At 38.8% G+C, this 19,275-nt stretch overlaps 1 protein-coding gene across 6 annotated transcripts in view; it reads left to right on the forward strand.

Annotated features, from left to right (window-relative positions):
• ZMYND11 (zinc finger MYND-type containing 11) overlaps nt 1-19,275 on the forward strand; it is a 108,058-nt gene that overhangs the window by 31,422 nt on the left and 57,361 nt on the right. For 5 of the 6 annotated variants that reach the window (XM_026069222.1, XM_026069224.1, XM_026069226.1 and 2 more), the window contains exon 2: nt 14,271-14,405. The exons of the other annotated variant lie outside the window; for it this stretch is intronic. In XM_026069222.1, coding sequence (XP_025925007.1) covers nt 14,290-14,405 — 116 coding nt within the window. In that variant the 5' untranslated portion in view covers nt 14,271-14,289. The remainder of the gene's footprint in view (nt 1-14,270; nt 14,406-19,275) is intronic. 6 annotated transcript variants of the gene reach the window in all.

Raw genomic sequence — 19,275 nt, forward strand, 5'->3', positions numbered from 1 at the left:
TGCCAAAAGTAGCATAAACATTTCTTGATTTGGGGAGAAGTTTCAAACGTCCTCCTCTGAGCTATCATGCTATGGAAAGAATATCAGTTTGTTTGTCAGTGTTATTTCCTGTTCTCGAGTTGCTTAATATGCAGCTCATTTTTGCAACGCAGCACTCAAGGAAAGGAATTTGTGTTCTTGTGGCTGTACTCCTTTTTCTTTAAATCAGAGAACTGTTTTTTCAGAAAGCTTAAGCCCCAACAAGCACACCGCTTTGTGTTTAAAACACCTATCTGAACATTTCAGCAGACTGAGGAAAAAAATAAAACTTTTTTTTAAAGAAGGTTTGTATATTGCATTATTTCCTGTCTCTAGCTTTAAGGAGATACTGCTATGCAAAAGCGAGTTTTAATGAAGTTATACTTTTACTGTTGAAAACCAGATCTTCAGCCTTCCCAGCACATTTTGGGATAAATCACAGCTTTCTTCTCTGAACAGGTTAGGTAACTTTTGTTGGCTACATTTTTCCCTAAGTAATTATGCTTTGGGGCCCCATGTTACAACTTCTGCCCTGAGTTATTTTTGTAGAGCAACTGGCAGCCCTGCTGAAGGAGGCTTCTTGGTGCTCTCCATTCGAGTATTCCCTCTTCAAATGCTTATGCTTTTCTTAAATGTTACCTGTTTGGCTGCTCTCTAGAATAGCCAAATGCTACATGTTGTCACGTGTTGCATTTTTGCCTGGGACTGAATTTATTTTTCTATGTGGAGAGGGCTAGTGAGAAAATGTTTTGATTATTGGACCTATAATAAGTAGTTGAAAAATAAAGAATTCTTAATGCAGTGTGTAGGACTCAAACATTAAATATGTTCAAACAGGAAGCGCAAAGGAGGGGGGAGAGAATGGAAAGAAAAAGCAAATGTATCTGCTCTTATTTATTTATTTTGGTCATCCTCTTGTGGTATTATCTAGATCCCTGGCCAGATGGCTGGGCTGGCTATAAGCTGYGTGTGGATTCGTGGGATTTTAACTCCTGGGTTGGTTGCCCATCTGTCAGCAACTCGAACGCTGGAATCCAGCGGCTGACACGAACAGTCAGCGTCTTTAGCACCCTAAGCCGGTTGTGTTCGAAGGCTGCAGAAACAGTGTGAACTCTAATGAGGACAGCACAGTGTCCGTTTTAACAGTCATTGTTTTAACAGCCGTGCTGCTAGCCTTTGAGTAAGATTTCTTGTGGTCAGTTTAAATGAGTGCCTTGCCCTAAGGATGACCACTGTGGTGACAGTTGTTTCAGACAAACTCTGCCCGAGAAGTCTCCCCAAAAGGAGGTTTTCTGCTGTTGGAGCTCAGTGAAGACTCAAACCCACAGTCACTTTTGGTAGGAAATCTCGGGTCTTAAAATAGAATAGCAGACTGTCTTAAACAGAAAGAAGATGGTGACATTGTTAAGAATCTCTCAGCACTGGAAGGATAGCTATGAAACAACTAAAAACATTACTGCAACCTTTCTTCACTTTAAAATGAGCACTTCAGGATTCTCTGCTTTTTCCTTTAGCTGATGCCATCACTTAAAGTTAAGAAATGCTTTATATTTCTATTAATGGAGGTGAAAACAATGGAAAAACTTCTCAGATCCCATGGACAAAAGAAATATATATAATAGAATAAAGCATCGATAACTTAGAGTATGAGCACTTAAGACAAACTCTCATATTCTCATTTTATGTATGTCATGTCATACTCAAGAAAGCAAAATGAACAATTAAATTAAAATTTGTGAAAGAGGTGTGACCAGAAAACAAGTAAAATAGAAGCAGAGGTTATGCACGCTGTAAACCATTTTGGAATTAGTCCTACCACATGAGTTTATCAACAAGAAACAGGTACTTAAGCCTTTAAGGAAATTACTATTGTTGTGAAGTCTTCCCAAATTTACGCTTGCTTGTTTTTAAGTAATGGGTTTGACATATGTGAGAATAAAAGTTACATGCCTGCAAGAAAATAACCACTTTCCTGAGGAGTGCCCATTTGACATAAAGCAATCTGGTCTTCCAGGTTCATAAACTCTGTCATGAAGGAGTTAAGCCCTCTGTTTCCACTCTGGATTCAGTTCTGCAGCATAGGGAGCAGCTGCAGAGCACCACGAAGGGCAGGACTGTGCTTCAGGCAGCTTCCCTTGCTTGATGGACTAGCCTGGAGTTACACACCTTCTTCAGCATCAGGTGTTACAGCTGGGGTAGTTAAGGATAGGCTCTTCAGCGGTGTAGCAGACTGCCTATCTCCTGTCTAGCTTTAAAGAATATCACCTGACAAAATAAGGTATTGATTGGAAAGCCTGCCAGAAGTCTAGCATTTTATTTCCTCAATTTCCTGCAGAAAATTATATTGAAAATCCAAGCTTCAAGTCAACAGCTGAGGAACAAGTGGTAGTTCCCAGGTTGCTGTAAAACTTTCATAAGAACGAATACCCTGAAGCTTTGTTGACCCCGATTCCTTATGAGGACATTATTTCCAGTGGTGAAAACAATGACTTGTTTTGAAATTAAAAATACTGTACCTCCACAGAAATTTTGCCAGCCAGGATGGTCTTGCACTTATTAGAATCATACCTACCTTTCTTAAACTAGTTTTATATGTTGGGCTCACAATTTAATTTTGGTAAGGGCCTTCAGTATTCCTGCAGAGCTTTTTTTTTTTTTTAAAAAAAAAAAAAGGCACCAGAGGCCAAGCAAATGGCTCAGTTCTCCATAGGGCTGTAACTCTTGCACTGCCTAACCAAAGACAGTGCCAGAAAGGTTTGCCCTTCATTATAACACAATAATGTTACAGTACTCTTGCAGTTGATTTTCTTTGGTTCATGCAGAAAAAGTTTGTGATTTCTGTGAAATCACAGTAGGAGGCTGTATTTTGTGAATGACATTTTTTTGAAGTTTATATTAGGCTGAGGGTAGAATTAGATACTTTTGCTGGGCTTTAGGTTCTATTGGGAGTCCCAGAGCTAGCTCTATTCAGTGCTATCAGAAATGCAGAGAAATACTATTCAGTATTTCATGAGTTTCCCTCACCCTGCAGGGTCAGGTCTAAAGGAGTAAAATCAAAAAACAGGCAGAGGAATAACTGAAATCATCTGAAAATGAAGTCCTACTTCTGCTGACAAAATTATTAATCCTATGTTTCTGTGCCTGAAGGACGTGGTTGAGAAGAGAACAGTCTGGTCCCATTGCCTTTAATAAACCTCAACCCTAGATAATGACATAGCAGGAAGAGCTCTTGAGTTTTCAGGAAGTAATTTCCTCCCTAAAGGGCTTTGTAATCTGCTCTATAGACATCATCAGGACCTGAAGAAATAGGTTTCAGGTGCTTCTGCCACAGGAGAGGCAGAACATAATTTTGCAAGTGAGAAGAAGTATTGTAATCCTGCAGAGCTGGACCCCTTCCGTCTCTCTGACCTGTAGCTCTGGCATACACCGTGGATATGCATATGAATATAATATGTTGGTGAAAGCAATAAGTTTCCTGTGGAAGTAATATGGAGCAGATAAGAAATGCAAAATCGTGATGAAGATGTGAAAGTGATGCTTAATATCAAAAAAAGTGCGAAATCCAGTTCACCCACTAGTCCTGAAAAAGCTTTGAGAAGAATTCTTTGCATTAAAAAAAAGTTATAAATTGGCTTCAGATAAGAAAAGATGAGAAATAAGACTTGGAAGAATCTGAGAATCTTAGCTAGTAGAAAAAGAATCAAAAGACAGAACTCCCACCAAAATTTATGAAAGAAGCAGCTGAACAAATTCAAAACTGCAATCCAAGATAGCATGTACTGTATCAGGGAAAAAGCCCATTTGCCAGCCTTCGCCATGCCATCAGCCACACCAAGAGTTGGCTAGAAAATGAAGTGATATATTTCTCCCATCCTCACTCCTCTAATTTCCCACAACTTGTGGGAAAGAAATGCCAAGTTGCGGTGGTAGGACACAGTTTTCTAGATATAAACTGTTGTTCTGGTTTGCTGACAGGCTGGTATTATTTGAAGTAGCAGCAACATATGTCCATCACCTGACTGGTTTCTTTGGTAAATTTTCATTTTTTCAAATCATTCTGTGGCTTTTGAGTTTCTCCTTTAAGCCTTGTGTTTTTGAAACTTCCTTTTTAACATTTTTTCTGCTTTTCATTTATCAACTTTTGCAACAAAGAAAAAAAGAAAAGGGTTATGATTATACTCAGCTGTTTTCCACTTTAAGGATTTGTTTAGCTATGAATCCTGTTGTTTATCATTTTACATCAGTTTTCATGAAAACTGCTGTTCACACATGTCTGTAAATTGTCCTCTAGGCAAGCTGCATCCTTGTCCAAACATGAACATTTTGGGGGGAGAGTTCAGGGCAATCTGAAGTAAGGAAGTATGAACAAAATAAATTACCTGCTTTGATTTAAAAAAAATATATCAAAATGGCAGTGGAAAAAAAATACCAAATGGAACTTTGAAATAGCTGGGGATTAAGGCTTCACTAATGACTGGTGATAGACTTGGTTTGGGGCATGGTGAAAGAAAAGCTTTAATGTAAGTTGTATAATTAGCGAGTATGTGTATGTACTGTGTATGAAGGAGAAAGAATACAGTTAACTTCTAAGCTAGATGCACGTGCCCAATATAGGAAATCCACTCTCTAAAAAACAAAGAAAAGAAAACCAAGAGTGAGGTGAGAACTTAGGAAAAGGCTTCTGGTTCTACAAGATATTATTCTTTCTGCTGATCTTACTAATGAAGTGCCCCACAGCTGGGGGTGCGTTGCATGAAACTCGGTTCCATTATTTCTGACATTCATCTTGAATTTCAGGAGCAGGATCTAAAGCTCAGATTTTACAATTTGATCCTTTCTCTGCCTTCAAGTTTCTTTTGATTATTGCTGTAAAAGCCTGTAAGCTTTGCCAGTGTTTATCTTTGGCTCATTTTACGTGTATTACACATCAATGTATATTAACTCTTTAAGTTCTGAGTGTATTTCTGCCGGTTTCCAAGTTTGGTGAGCTCTGACATCTTTGGCTTAACGTACCTTCAGTTTGGGATCCTTGGTTGGTTCAGAATTGCACTTGTTTTCTTTATATATATATATATATTTTTTCTCCTGAAATGACTGTTGACAAGAGTCCTAGGACGAATATTCCTCGTGGCCTGACTTCTGGAGAAAAGTGGTCTTGCCTGCCTAATACACCATCTTGCAAATGGTTCAGTATCTGAACAGTTTTAGATGGTCTGTAGTTCTGCTTTTGTTTGTAGAGAGGGAGAGGCCGAAGAGAATAACTTGGAAAGAAACAGGTTCAGGCAGTCTTCATTTTTGTTAAGGAGCAACAAAAATTGATTCAGCCGCCTTTTGTCAATAAAAACACTGGCTGGTGGAGGAATAGTTTTTACAAATATCTAAGGTCCAAGTCAGAGTGCTAGCAGCGGAATTAAAATTGGCACTGTAAAGATACTGGTTGTTAATGTGTATTTGAGAGAAAGAGAAGGAAAGAACAAACAGTCATTTGGAGTCTCAGATTACACCTGCAAAAAGTCAACATCAACTCCTCATTTTGCCTTATATCTTACATAATCTGAAATGAATTGACTTTTTTCATGATTTACTTCTTTTCCATACATTCCTCATTCTTCAAATTAGAAAATGCTTATCTTTTTCTAATTGTTTAGTGTGAAACTAGCTTTATGTGGAATTACATTTCCTGCTAATATTCCAATGAAAAAATCATTTACTTACATCATCATATCTTAGTTAATGTACCTTATTTATTGAGGGGAAAAATGTCTTACATCAGTTCAGTTGAGACTTGCAGAATAACCAACCCCCTTAGCTTTTACAACAGAAGGGAAGATGCTGATTAAAGGATTTCTTTTGGAAGATGGTCTAGGCTTCTCATTTATGGTTCCTTGCATTTTCAAAGATGTCTTCCACATGCAGCTTTTATCAGAGAACGTTGCAGAATCCAGGTGGCATCTATTTTATTATCCAGAACGAAATTCCAGCCCTCCCCATCAGCCTTCTTTGGACATGATTTCCCTTTTTACAATCGAGTTGGCTTTGGAGCCCGGTCAGGACGCATAGCTGGGTTAATCATCTGTGCTCACTACGGCCAAGCAGGTGGACACCAAGTATCTATTTATTAAGGGCTTGTCTACCCGGGGAAACAGTGCGGACTATTAACTCCTTCTGCTGATTTTCCTAGAGCACCTTTCCATGTTTTAGCTTCAGGTCCCTTTGGAAAATATGGAATTTAGTAGTGGGTGTAGTAGAACTGCAGAAAGACAGTATTTGTGTGCAGCGTGGGTTCAGATGCATGATCCTGTTACCACGTGTCATCTAATCTTCTGTAGCTGACCCTGGTCATGCTCTTAGTCTGTGGCAAATGGAAGGGAAAACGTGTTAGCTTAAGCCTCTTATCCTGAGTCACGCTAACGTGCTTGTGTGCGTTCGCACAGGGGAGCCAGAGCACTGCTGATAGTGCATTGCAAATTTGGGTGCTCGTATTATTTTCTGATAACTCCCCAAGCAAACAATTATGAAGAAAGCTCATAATTTTTCTGTCACGAGAGTGTACAAGACGTGTGTATGCTGGTTTCCTATACCTTGTGCGAACCGTCTATAATCTAGTGATGTTGAAGTTAGTTGTGCTGAGCTGTCTTCAGTACAGAAAATTTCTTTGAACAAAGATGAGTAGTCTTCTGGAAAGGGACAACATAAAGGCTGTTTAATACTAGTGTATCATCATCCTGGAAATAAGGGGCTTTGTTACTATGGCAGCTAAAGCTTATCTCCATGAGAAAGTTGCATCAATTGAAGAAGAGCTGTATTTTTAAACCAATTTATACGAGTGCAGGCTCCATTGTGGGAACTCTTTGTTTAGTGTAGCTTAATTTCATTAACTAATCTTTAGCCAAACCACACTGAACTGTTTTTTAATTGAAATTGCATTCATTGAGAAATTTGCTAAATGCATTAAGAGTGTGTGCATTTTCAGTGATGATATTTTCTTGTATGTAAACAAAAACTTGCATGGTTCTTCTCTTGCTACACCTATGTAACTTAGTTTTGTTACAAGCTGTAAAAAATAGATTGTTCTACATGTATTTAAAACATATTACAAGTCTGAAATACTAAGGAAAATACTGTTTGTTTTATAAGATAAATGTGCACAGGAAAAATTGTATTGAGATAAATCTTCAGCAGAACTGTTATATGCTTCAGCTTATGTAGGTACATTACCGGGAGTAAAAACATTCCGAACATTATGAAAAAAAGTAGTCAACTGTAATTAGTATAGCTATTTTATCAGTCAAAGATTTGGCTCTTTGCTTTTAGCTCTTTTGACCATTTAGCTTTCCTTGGCAGTTATGTTCTTCTGTTCTCCAAACTTACGTTGCTAGTTAAAGTTTTATTCAGTGAATATTACCGGACGGGAACAAAGGATAGTTTCCTTCCAATTTTTAGGAAGGCATTTGCTATTGTTTGTGAAATTCTAGACTGGGCTTGGATTGAGGGATAGCAGAACTGAGGATAACATTTTGTACCTGAACATATATTTATATTAGATAGCAAACAAAACTGCTTTGACAGCCTTTATTTGGGTTGTATACCTATTATTCTGTCTTTCTCAGCAGCTGTTGCTGATGCAGCATCTCAGGTTTTGTTACACCCTGCTTACACTTACTCATCACTTTCTTAAATTCTCTTTTTGGGATGAAGGTGTTGATGCCTTAAGCTCATTTGTGTCAAGTTCTCTTTAGCAGGGTGAGTTAGGTAAACAAGAAATTCCAGGTTTGGTTTCAAAAGCAATAGTTCAGCTATTTGTACGCAGATGATTCAGAATGTCTGAGCTTAAAAACTCAAGTCTTGTATGCCTTAGCCTCAGTAAAGTACACTTACTTAATCATTTTGAACTAAATACTGTATAAATGAAGTAAATACAATATAGAGAATTAAAATAGAGCTTTCACATATATGTAGTAAAAATCTTCTTGGGGCCTTTAATTCTGTACTGTCCTTGGCTCTGATTTGCGCAGTGGCTTACTGCCATCTTAGAATGCCACAAGGTGATAGCAAAGACTGCCTTGTATTCTGTGAACTGAAGTTAAAAAAAAAATTAAATTGCAAAGAGAAAGAAGCAGAACACTACAGTTCTGTATGGAGCTATGCAAAACCTCACTCAAAAAGTTGCCTGCTGTCAAGGTTACAAACTTAGAAATCAGGAAATGCAAAAGTTAGGGTTTATTTCACTTATGTGAAATATTTAGGATAATTATGCTAGTGAATTTATCTTTTGAATAGGCTGTGCACCTTAATGTAATGGTGAAATGAAAAGATTTTTATTATGTATGACACGCATTCGACATCAGAAAATCTTCAGTAGTCTGACTAATAACTTCCAAAATTGCAGGATTACAGCATAAACTAATCTCTTAATTTGAAAAGGCTCACTTAAGAATTTGGTAACTTTTATTAAATTAAACTAAATTCAGAAAATTAGACTGCAATTAAGGAAGATTTTCTGCTTATTTTAGCCATGAGCCTATGTTACTTCTCAATTTTTTCTAATTTTCTAATGATCTAAAGTACCTGCTTATTCTGGAAATGAATCCTCTCCTGCTAAAAGGTGCCCAGCTAATCCTTAGGTTATACTCATTAAAATTACACACTCAGAATGGCAAGTGAATGGTGAGCAAAATGCGGGATTACTCTTGCCAAGAGCTTCCTCCTCACCCTAGCAACTACACCCCACGCTCTTGGGTCTGTAGATCTGGGAAAGCAGGCCTGAAGTTAAACTTTCTCTTGTTTTTCCACACATATATGACCTTCACTGCTGCTCAGTCAAAACATTTTCACATGTACACTGCATATGTAAAAATAGGGTAGTTACTGCTTTTGTTCTTCACTCTTCTAGGAGGGGAGGACTGAAGAATTTACCCTCCCATTAAACTAGCGATGAAAGATAGGTTTTAACAGCAGTTTTAATTGTAAACTATAAATTTGCAGAACTTCAGAGCACTACAAGGATTTGTGTAAAGTTCAGGAGCCCAAACTTTACTTCTACTCCCAAATTTGTGATTTGGGCTTTAATAGGAAACTCCTATTTAGTACAAGAACAAAGCACTGAACATTTGGAACTACTTGTACAGCTGATATACACAGTTTTATTCTTACTATAAAAAAGTAACACTTTAAGAAATACTAGAGCATGTCACATTATAAAGTGCATATAAATAGGTACTTAGGTCTATGTCCAAGTTTCTTAGCCTCCCAAACTCAGCCAGTCTCACAGCACAAAAGCCACAAAAGTGTAGGATTGAGCCTAGCTTCTTCCTCCTGTTGAGCCTGAAATCTTTTCACTGTGTTGTGTGGACGAAATAATTGCAAGCCACAGGGACATGGGGCTGAGAGGCAGAAACTAGCTGCTGAGCCATGGCAAGGTGCAACTTCTTAAATTGCCTTTCAGTTGCAATTCGCTGCATACCACATCTCGACCAAACGGTGGCTAATTGCAGGGATGAAGTTTAACCTGTTTGACTTTGCACTGAAAGGGACTAGAGCCACAGGTATCCTCATGTACGGTCAAGTAGTTACAGGAGGTTTAACGAGCTGCTACTTGTCAGCTCTTAATTAGCAGCTCCCATCAGAGAAGCAGTGCCTGACTGCAGGACCGTCTGTTTCAGTGCAAAGTCCACCTGGGTAGTTAAACTTTCAGAGGCATCATATTTTGCTTGGGAGATGGTATTTAACAGCTCAAACGTAGCAAGATTTGACTGCCTTTACAGGTATGTACAATCTGCAGCTGAACATAGTATGTGATAGTATATACTAGTTTAGATGCAAACAGTAGGTCAAGAGGTTCCTAATGCCCAATCCCTAGATGTGCTGCAAGGTGACTTTTTTTTTTTTTTTTGAATTACAGTGCAGATTTCCTTATCCAATACTCTTGAAACAGACAGTTGTACAGAATTTGATCTGATCAGATGTGTATCCAATGGCTAGTAGTATTTCTGTTCTGACAGAAAGTCTGGTTTGCTGCCACTGTAACATTGCCACCACATGGCAATGCATGCTTTGCTATGTGCTTTGCTTGGCTTGGGAAGATAACCATAGGGTTTGTATTCACAAGAGCGAATCTTTGAGCCTGCCTGCTCACTGTTCCTGATTATTAAGAAATGAGGGTAATACTTAGCTCTTGATTAAAGTTGTGTACAATAAAGTGTTACATTTTTCAAAATACTGTACGTAGAACATTTCAGAGAGAACATCAAAACATGTTAAAACCTTACTCAAATTACATAAGGAACAGTTTAAAGAGTTGAAAAGTGAGAAGCTAAACGATTTGCTTCGGGCCTTGTTGTAGCTGCGTGTCTGGCCTAAGCATGTAAGATTGTGTGCCAGCCACCCAAAACACTGCCTTTAAGAGGAGACTGTTCCACATATTGTACGGGTCCCATGGATGCCTACAAGACCCAAAAAGACACATCCTGCTGATACAAATTCTTAGCATGTTTAGCAATTTTTTGTCTGCCAACCTTTCTTTAAGGTTTGTTGACCTTAAAGAAGCTACATGCTACCAGAAGCTTGTGAGCAGAACATGACAAAAATGGCATGATGCAAATAAAAATGGCCTGATGCAAATAATTTTGTATTGACAGGGAATACCATGGCTAAACAAACACGATAGCTTGCAAATGACAAGCTGGAAATTCATGTTTATTTTGGCTTTTAGTTTTTCTTTCCCCAATATTGAAATGAATTCTGTAACAGAAGAGCAGATGAGAAACATCTTCAAGCATGTGTATGTAAATGTACGTTTCAGTGTTGTGGTTTTAAAGAGTCTCTGGAGCTGTAACTTAATTCTTTAAAACACTGCAGAGATGAATCGGCTGCTTTTAGTATTTAACCTCTAAGTCACAGATTCTTGCGCATTTTCACGTGCGCTGGATGTTTACACTTGCTCTCTCGCATGTCTGGGTGCACGCATGCGTGAGCAAATCGTCTGCAGGGATAAATACAGATTTAAGAATCTACTTGGCCTCCCATTACACTTGCACCTATTACTTGCAGGAGGAAGTTGGGCATGTCAGAACATTTTCTGTTGCTTGGAAGGAGCATTACAGAGCATTTTCTAAACTAGTGACAGCCTGATACAGGTTATCTTCTGGATTTGGTAATAATATACAGAACTGTTTAGATTTGTGTGGGAATGCAGGGAGGAGACTGTTTGGGTTAGTTTTACCATGGTGGAGGAGTGACAGTGCGATGAACGGGAAGAAATACGCCACCACTTTCTCATCACTTTCTTTAACGTGAAAGGCTCTATATATTTTTTTCTTCATCAAAGCATTATAGGATGAAAATAATGCTAAAATGCCCTAGGCTTTTTGAAAGTGATAAAATTGTTTTGGCGTTTTTATAAGTGTGGGGTAAAAGAACTCCTTTTTCTATAGCCGGGTTTAGCAAAAGTGCTCTTAAAGAGTCAACCAAAGATGTCAAATATAGAAGTGGCATGTGGAGGCAGAATACCTGCTAAAATTACCATATCTTTAAAAAAAAAAGAAGAAAAGAAATGTGCGGTTGGTGTGTCCTGTACGTCAGGACTCTTCGTTCTTCGTTTTTATTTCCAGGCACGTGGGGAAGCGGGGGGAGCCCGTCCTGTGGGCTTTGAAAGAGGCTGTGACCTGAGGAGATCCACGTCGGCAGGTTCCTCGAGGAGGGGAGGAAGGGGGGAGCAGAGAGCCCCTGCGCAGGGGCGCCGGCGGCGTTTCGGGGGGCTGCCCCAGGCTGGAGCCTCCCCGTCCCCTCGGAGGGCAGCGCCGTTTGCCCGCTCGGAGATGCCGGCCTCCCCGCGGCCGCCCCCAGCAGGGATGGGGTCCAGCCGCCCGTGGCCGCATGGCGTCGGGAGGCTTTAATCGCACCTACCCCTCGCTCTGCCCCTCGGACACAGGCCGCTGCCCTCCTGGCAGGTGCGGGGGGGACTCGCCGGCCCCAAGGCCCAGCCCTCCCTGCCGCCACCATCGCCGCCGCCACGGGGGCCGCGCTGAGGCGGCAGCTGGGCGCCCTTGTGGCCACGCCGGGCGCCCTCGGTGTGGAGGGGTGTGAAGGAAAAGCGCCTCCTTCCCGCTCTCCCAGGCTCTGCTCCCGCCGGCAGGGCTGTGCCAGGCTGCCAAAGATAACTGTTGTTTTTAAAACAGCAAGAATAACAAGAGCCGCTGCGTCGCAATAAACGGAGGGGAAGCGCTGTGTGATTTCCCGCTGTTCCCAAGGTCAGGCAGGATGAGCGTTTCCCCCTCGGTCTCTGCACATGAACGTGAAATTACTAACAGACTCTTGTCCAGCCAGTCAACCGTTACGTGATCTAGCGGCTTTTTAAAGCAGATACTTGTGAGAGCGGTAAAATTAAAACTGTGTAATGATTTCGTTCGCTGTAGTCGGCACTGCATTGTGAAAGGGATTTTACGCTTCCTGGCCTCAAAGATAGAGCTGTAAAGTCTGTTCTTTTTCATGTTAACATCTAATCCCTTTTTGTGTTTCACTCATTTGTTTTCTTTAGGAATTAAATTCTACAATTAGTCATATGTTTCACTTACAAATTAGGGTTGGTTTGTTTTTTTTATTTGTAACATCCCTTTGTGAAGTACAGGACGTCACAGGGACGTCTTCTCCCACTGCTCCCAGCAGAGGCTCTCCCTGAACCGTTCTTAGGTGATGCTGTCTAGCAACCTGCTGCCATTCCTCTCTGCATTTCTGTTGTATTTCCCTTCAGAAATATGTTCCTGGCCTTTCCCCTCCTGGAGAGCCATCCCGTTGCCCTCACATTCAGGTTTGGAGGGAACAGCTTGACGAAGCAGAGTTGTTGCCCGTGCTCGGTCCCCGGGCCCTCCGTGCTCGGCTTCGCCCTCCCTTCGCGTCTCGGGCGGCCAGAGGCCCCTGCGATGCTATCGCAAGGGAGCACACACGTACCGCTTCTTTTCTTTAAAATGAGCTGCATCATATGAAACATAAAACTGCTAAATCATTTCTTATCCCTCATAATAGTGTGTTACACCTTATTCTATTACATCTGTAGAGTGCGTGAGCATTGCTGAGCTGATGGTGGATCAGAAACTTGGCAGCACTGTCAGATAAGTGCACTTAGGTCCCGCTGACTTGAAAATGGCGTTTGCACGACCGATAGAATGCTGACATCGCTTTAATTTTGTGAATTTGAGTGGAAGGATGTTTTTAATATTTAAATTCCCATCTTTAATGTTGCACAGATGGTGCCATGTTTTTGCATTTTTTATATTATTTTGGGTTACTGAAGTTAATACTCTGCTAGTTGTGAGTATCCTCGTGCATACCACAGAGTTCATTTTTAGGACACTGAGCTCTGAAATAAATTATATACATTGGTAGCAGTCAAATCAGTCTTTTTTTTTTCATTCAGAAAGTGGTGGCACTGGAAGAAAGTTATTTAGTGATCAGAATGCATTGTTAAGCTTTTAAAAAGGGATTCTGTGCCTGTAGTGGAGCTGCAGGCGATTTATGGCTTATCTGTACTCATTGCCTGGAGCTTTTGGAAAATTTGTAAACAAAGCCAGATGCTCATTATGTTCCCATTCAGGGTTGGTTAGATGAGTAAATGCCATCAGAAGCACTTTGGTCCTGTTGGGTTTTAGCATGTTATAGAAAATGGAATTGTTCCAATATATTTATCATTCCTGAAAATACAGTTCTAGTTTCTGCACACAGAATGGGATTCTTTTAAATAGTAAAAATATAAAAGTAGTACCATGAGAACTTTATTGTAATCTTAACTGTGGATACAGCCTTTTCTCTCTCTGAGTTCATGCTAACACAGTGTGATATAGTCAAGCACTACTCAAGCCCTTTTCAAAGGGTTTCAAGCAATGCAGGAGGTTGTGAAGGTCTCAGGCTATGATGCCTTTTGATTTTTTCCCAATTTTAGGGTACTGAGATGTGAACTAAGTGATCTCTCATAACCAGTTTGATAACTTCAGTCATTTCCTATTGATTTGATAATTTTTACTGCTCTGTGTCATGTTGTATGTATAGATTATGTGATGTGAAAGAGGTTCTAGTAAACTACAGTTTTTACTTTGTTGCTGTTTAACTGTAAGAAAACATGCTGCTGAGTACAAATTGGATTGCTATAGGTTAACAAAATTTTCCTTTTAATCATATTTACTGCAAGATGATCATCATGTAATCCATTTCATAATTCACGATTAACTTTTTGGTGTATTTTTTTTATTTATCGGCTGCAGCTGACCAAGTAAACAGGTCATGGCACGCTTAACGAAGAGACGACAGGCAGATACAAAGGCTATCCAGCATCTTTGGGCAGCTATAGAAATAATCCGGAACCAGAAGCAAATTGCTAACATTGACCGTATTACAAAGTAAGTGATGCACTCAAAAAAATATCTTGATGAGGGGGAAGGTTGATGATACTGCAAACCCTGAGAAACAGACAGCAAACACTGTGAGAAACTGTGAAACAATTACATGCACTGCTGTGTTACCAATTATCTAATTATCAGAAACTTTTAGAACAGAACACCTAACGATCCTGAAGTGAAGTTTATTCCATTGAATTGAGATCTTCATCGCCCTGTATTTGTTTTGTATGACTATTCATAGGAAGTAAGGTATTTTGTAATGCTTGAGGTGAGTTTAGCATGTCAGAGTTGTACTTATTTTCCAACTTCGGTTAGAAAAGAAGAAGTAGATATAAAAAGTTAAGGAGATAAGGGCAATAAAAACTGTAAATAGCCTAATTCTTTAGGAAAGAACCATAGGTCAGTGGAGAACTCTTTTACTGTTACTCTAATACTGTTGTTAATATTATGATATTGTCTAAAATGTATTAGGGTCTATATACACGGAGAAAAATATGATTTTTGCTCTGTGGACCTTGCAATGTTTAAAAAAGTCTAAAATACTAAAATAGCTTTTTGGATAACTTGGCCTAGTCACTGTAATAAAAATTGAGGGAGATTTTGCCCCTCTCTCTACTTTGTCTGCATTTCTAGGCCAACGTGTATGTCACATTTGTCAAAATAATCAAAATGAGCAATTTAAAAGAGCAAAACTAACCAATTGGCAACTCCATGGTTGCCAGAGCCAATACGAACAGATAGGAAGGCCAGTGACCACTAAAGGGGAGAGTTATAAACAGTGCAAAACAGACCAAAAGAGTGAAAATCAGGACAGCACAGTCATCTGACACAGTTTGAAAGCTCTGTGGTAGAAGTGACAGAGGAAAACCGAAGTTGAAGAAAGGTAACAGTTCAGGTTCTCCAAACATAGCGAACAACAATCAGGAGACAGCAAAAAGATGATGTCCCAAGCAAATTGATGTGTGCCTGGTTCCTCTGACAAAGAAAAATGCACTATTAAAACAAAAAGCACCTTCTTAGAGACAAAAGTGTCCAAGCAGCCTTGAGAGGAAGGTTGTATTTTAGGGGATTTCATTTTCGAGATTGCATTTGAGTTTCAGAATGCTTTAAAGCATTATGTGTATTAGCATCGTGTCTCCAAGGAGACAAGTGGGTAAACTAATTCTATACACTTTCTATTTTAATGTTACAAGGGACTTGCCCAGCTTGCCCCAGGCCATGTATTAGCTAAGTTTGCTAGTTGTTTATGCTCTTTGTATGTGCAATGAAAAGAGCAGGCACATCTAGATAGGGATTCATCCCACTCTTATGAAAGATGCCTATTTTAAGATGGTGCAAATAATATTTAGCTGGGTAAAGTTAGAGAAGATGAATCCTATCCTTACAAACAAGGCTGAGAAAACAAGTGATTAGACAGCAACTAGCAAATGAGATACTGCTCCTCACAGCTGAAGGGCAGTTAGATTTAAAAAAAAAAAGTCTAAATCTAGACCATATAACTCATCTCTAATCAGAAGAAAAAATATTGTAGGTGAATAAATAGAGATGGAAGGAGTCTCAGTCGTTTGAGAAGGATGTGTGAGATTAATAGAGAGTTTGGAATAGTTTGTTGCCTCTTGGTGCAAAGTGTCAGCAGCCGGGGTAATCTGAAAAGTGCTTGCAAATTGTAAATGCTCTGCGTGCACATCAATGACATGAATGATGAGCAGTGATCTAGTTTCTATCGTATGATATTTTTAAGGAGATAACTTTTGATGAGGAAGGAAAAGATAGAAGCCTTTGAGATGCTTTTGTGTGCTAGTCATTGATGAAGAAACACAGATGACTAAGTGAATGAATATGTATATTACATAATATTCAAAATAAAGTTCTGAAATTAGCTTGGTATCAGAATATCTCTTCTGATGAAAAATACATGGCTGATGTATTCTCCCTGGCTCAGAGATCATTTGGTCTAGTAAAGTTGCTGTTCCTTAAAATATGATTCCCTATCTAGGCACATAGGCAAATGTATGAATAATAAGAAAGATCAAAAACAAATAGTGGTGGAAAATGAAATATGCGACTTTATATACATAGCTGGAGATAAAGAGATGATTCTCGTACCTGGATTAGTAACATTTTTAAGCGTGTTAATAACTCTTGAGGTTGACTGAAAGAGTGGCTTTGCATAGTACAAATATTTGCAAATAAAATTTATGGAAGTATGTCTTATTCCTGAGTAAGGATACAGAAAAAACAGCAAGATAATTTTTTTTGAATACCTGTTTAAGGTAAGTAACAGTCATCCAATCACTTAATATAGGGGCTGACACTATATATACCTGTATCTATCTGTATATATGTATATATAAAATATAAAAAGTGGGTACTTTCAGAGGACTTCACAAGTTGAAAAGATGATTCATGATGCAACATATTTAGTTTTGCTTTTTTGCCATAGTTTTGATGTTCACTTGTTACTAGAAACAAGTTATCCTCTATACTTCGTGTCTTGTTAGTCCAAACACCTTCAGAGCAGAATCCTTTTCACTGGTTTCTTCATCAGATGGTTTGCTACTTTTAGGCACATTTGTTCACTGGCTTTTCTCCAAATCGGTAGCTCAGCATGGTAGTCTCCCTCTTCCTAGCACTTAACTGTTTATTTCATTTACTTCTTGCTTTTCTTAGCCTTCTGGTGCTAAGTAGAAGCCAGTGTGCCTATCAGGAAGCATTTACTTTTTATGACCAGGGAGGAAATGTTGATTGTATGAAAAGAGGTTTTATAGTTTATAGGTTATGAACTGTTCCAACTCAAAGGTCAAATTTATAGAACACATTAAAATATATAAAATGCAGCCTGTGTGCTTTATGTGTAACTGTTTTAAAATATCTGGGGTAAGGAAAGACCTCCACGAGACACTGGTGATAGAAAGCATGCAAGAAGAATCTATAGAATGAGCCATGCGTTTTCTGTAGAGAACACAGAATGATAATGTAGGAGGACAGTGTAGGAGAAGCCAAGGTACTAAAAGAGACTTCTGATATTATCAGAAAAACCTCCAAGGAAATGAGGCTCTTTCATTAAACGCGGACTAATCAAGTACAGTCCTACTGCATTGCTCTTAAAATTGATGGTGGGGAGGAAGAAAGAACAGAAAAATGCATGATTAGAAAGTGTTTGAAAACTGCCTTACATTGAGGAAAGAATCATGGTGAAAATTTGAATATACAAGTCAGATTTAGGAAATTAATTAATTTATTGAACTTCTGGCATTTTGGAAAAGTCATTGCTTACAGAGAAGTATTAAGAAAAACAAAAAAGTGTCTATTTTTGAAGAAATTAAAAATGTGTATGGGGAAAAATAGCAAGAATATGCATTTGTAGGGAAGATATACCTCTGCGCAGACTTGATGTCTCCTCTAAAAAACAATCACCAAGTAATTATATGAAAGGAATTCTGCAATTTTAGTGATTATATGCAGGGGTCCATTTTACTTGGAAAGTTACTTTTGGATGGATGTAAGCTGGATGTAAGCATTCTGCATTCTGCAGTAGCTTGAAAACGAAATAAAGGCCTGAAAACCAATACTAACAATAAATAACAGTGTAGTGAGTTTAAAGGAATTGGTGCTAAAGTACGAACTACCTTTTGAAGAGTACTTAAAAAAAAGTCAATTGTATTGATACATAGGCTTCAGTTTGTTCAACACTTCTATTTAAGGGCAAAGTTCATTTGAAGGCAGTGGTAACATATCTGTAAAGGTATGTAAAATAAATATTCTCACCCAGTTTATATTGTCATAGTGCAACTAAAGTCAGTGGATTACAGTCATTTAGAAACCTAACTGCTACAAATATCTGGTATATCTAAACTACCAAATTACTTAATAACAAAATAATATTTGAGATATGTTTTTCAAGAACTGTGCCTATTTTTCTGTCTAGACTTGATGCTGGGATAATTTGACCCTAATGTGCCAGTTACGTAGATGAGTATTATTGGGATTAGTGATATTTAAACACTAGCAGAAAAATGGCTTCACATATCTCGTGAATTCTCTGTCAAGAGTGCAGCTTAAAAAATTGTTCATCTCTAGAAGTGTGTTAAAAATGATATTTATGCTTTGACTTTCTCATTTTTTTTCTCCTCATTATCTTCCATCTGTTTTGGATTTGGGATAGCCTCAAAAATTGATTCTGTGGAATAAGATGCATTAAAATACGCTAGAGAAAAGGCATGTGTATTTAAATGATTAGGTTAAATTACTGACATTCATAGTTACATAGCAGACTGAGAAGTATTTCTGTACAGGCATGTTTTAAAAGTTCTCTTTCTCTGGCTACCCCAACTTTCCAGTTTCTTTTTAAGTGTTTTCTTTATATTTCCCTTACAGGTAATTGGAGTCTTAAAATTTAATTAACTATTAATTAAATATTTACCCGTTTTCTCTCAAGGTATTGGGAATCCTCACTAGCAATTTATGAACATTTCATGATCTTCATAATTAGTTCAGAGTTCATTATCTATTAACTTAATGTTAGTAAAATACCTGATTTGCAAAAAAGGTGTTCTAGAACTATTGTATCGGCTGCTTTCAGGATTTTTTTCATTGTAAACCAATAATTCTTCTGGTTTCTAAACTATTCTGTGATGACTAATGTGAAGAACCAAAACATAATTCTTTCTGCCATACTTCCTTTCTCATATCTTTTTTTCTCTCTCCCTTTGATGCGATTCACGGTTTAGTTAGTTGATCGGCTTCTCTCCCTGGCCCTTGTGAAGGCTGTGGCTGAGCGGAAGGCGCTGGCACCATCCGGAGCAGATACGGTGCATCCACGCTGCGCTGCCTTGGCTTGTGGAGCGTTTCTGTGGCCCTGCTGCATTCT

This window comes from Apteryx rowi, unplaced genomic scaffold, assembly GCF_003343035.1.
Source record: "Apteryx rowi isolate R43461 unplaced genomic scaffold, aptRow1 scaffold_29, whole genome shotgun sequence".
Classification (NCBI taxonomy): Eukaryota; Metazoa; Chordata; class Aves; order Apterygiformes; family Apterygidae; genus Apteryx; species Apteryx rowi.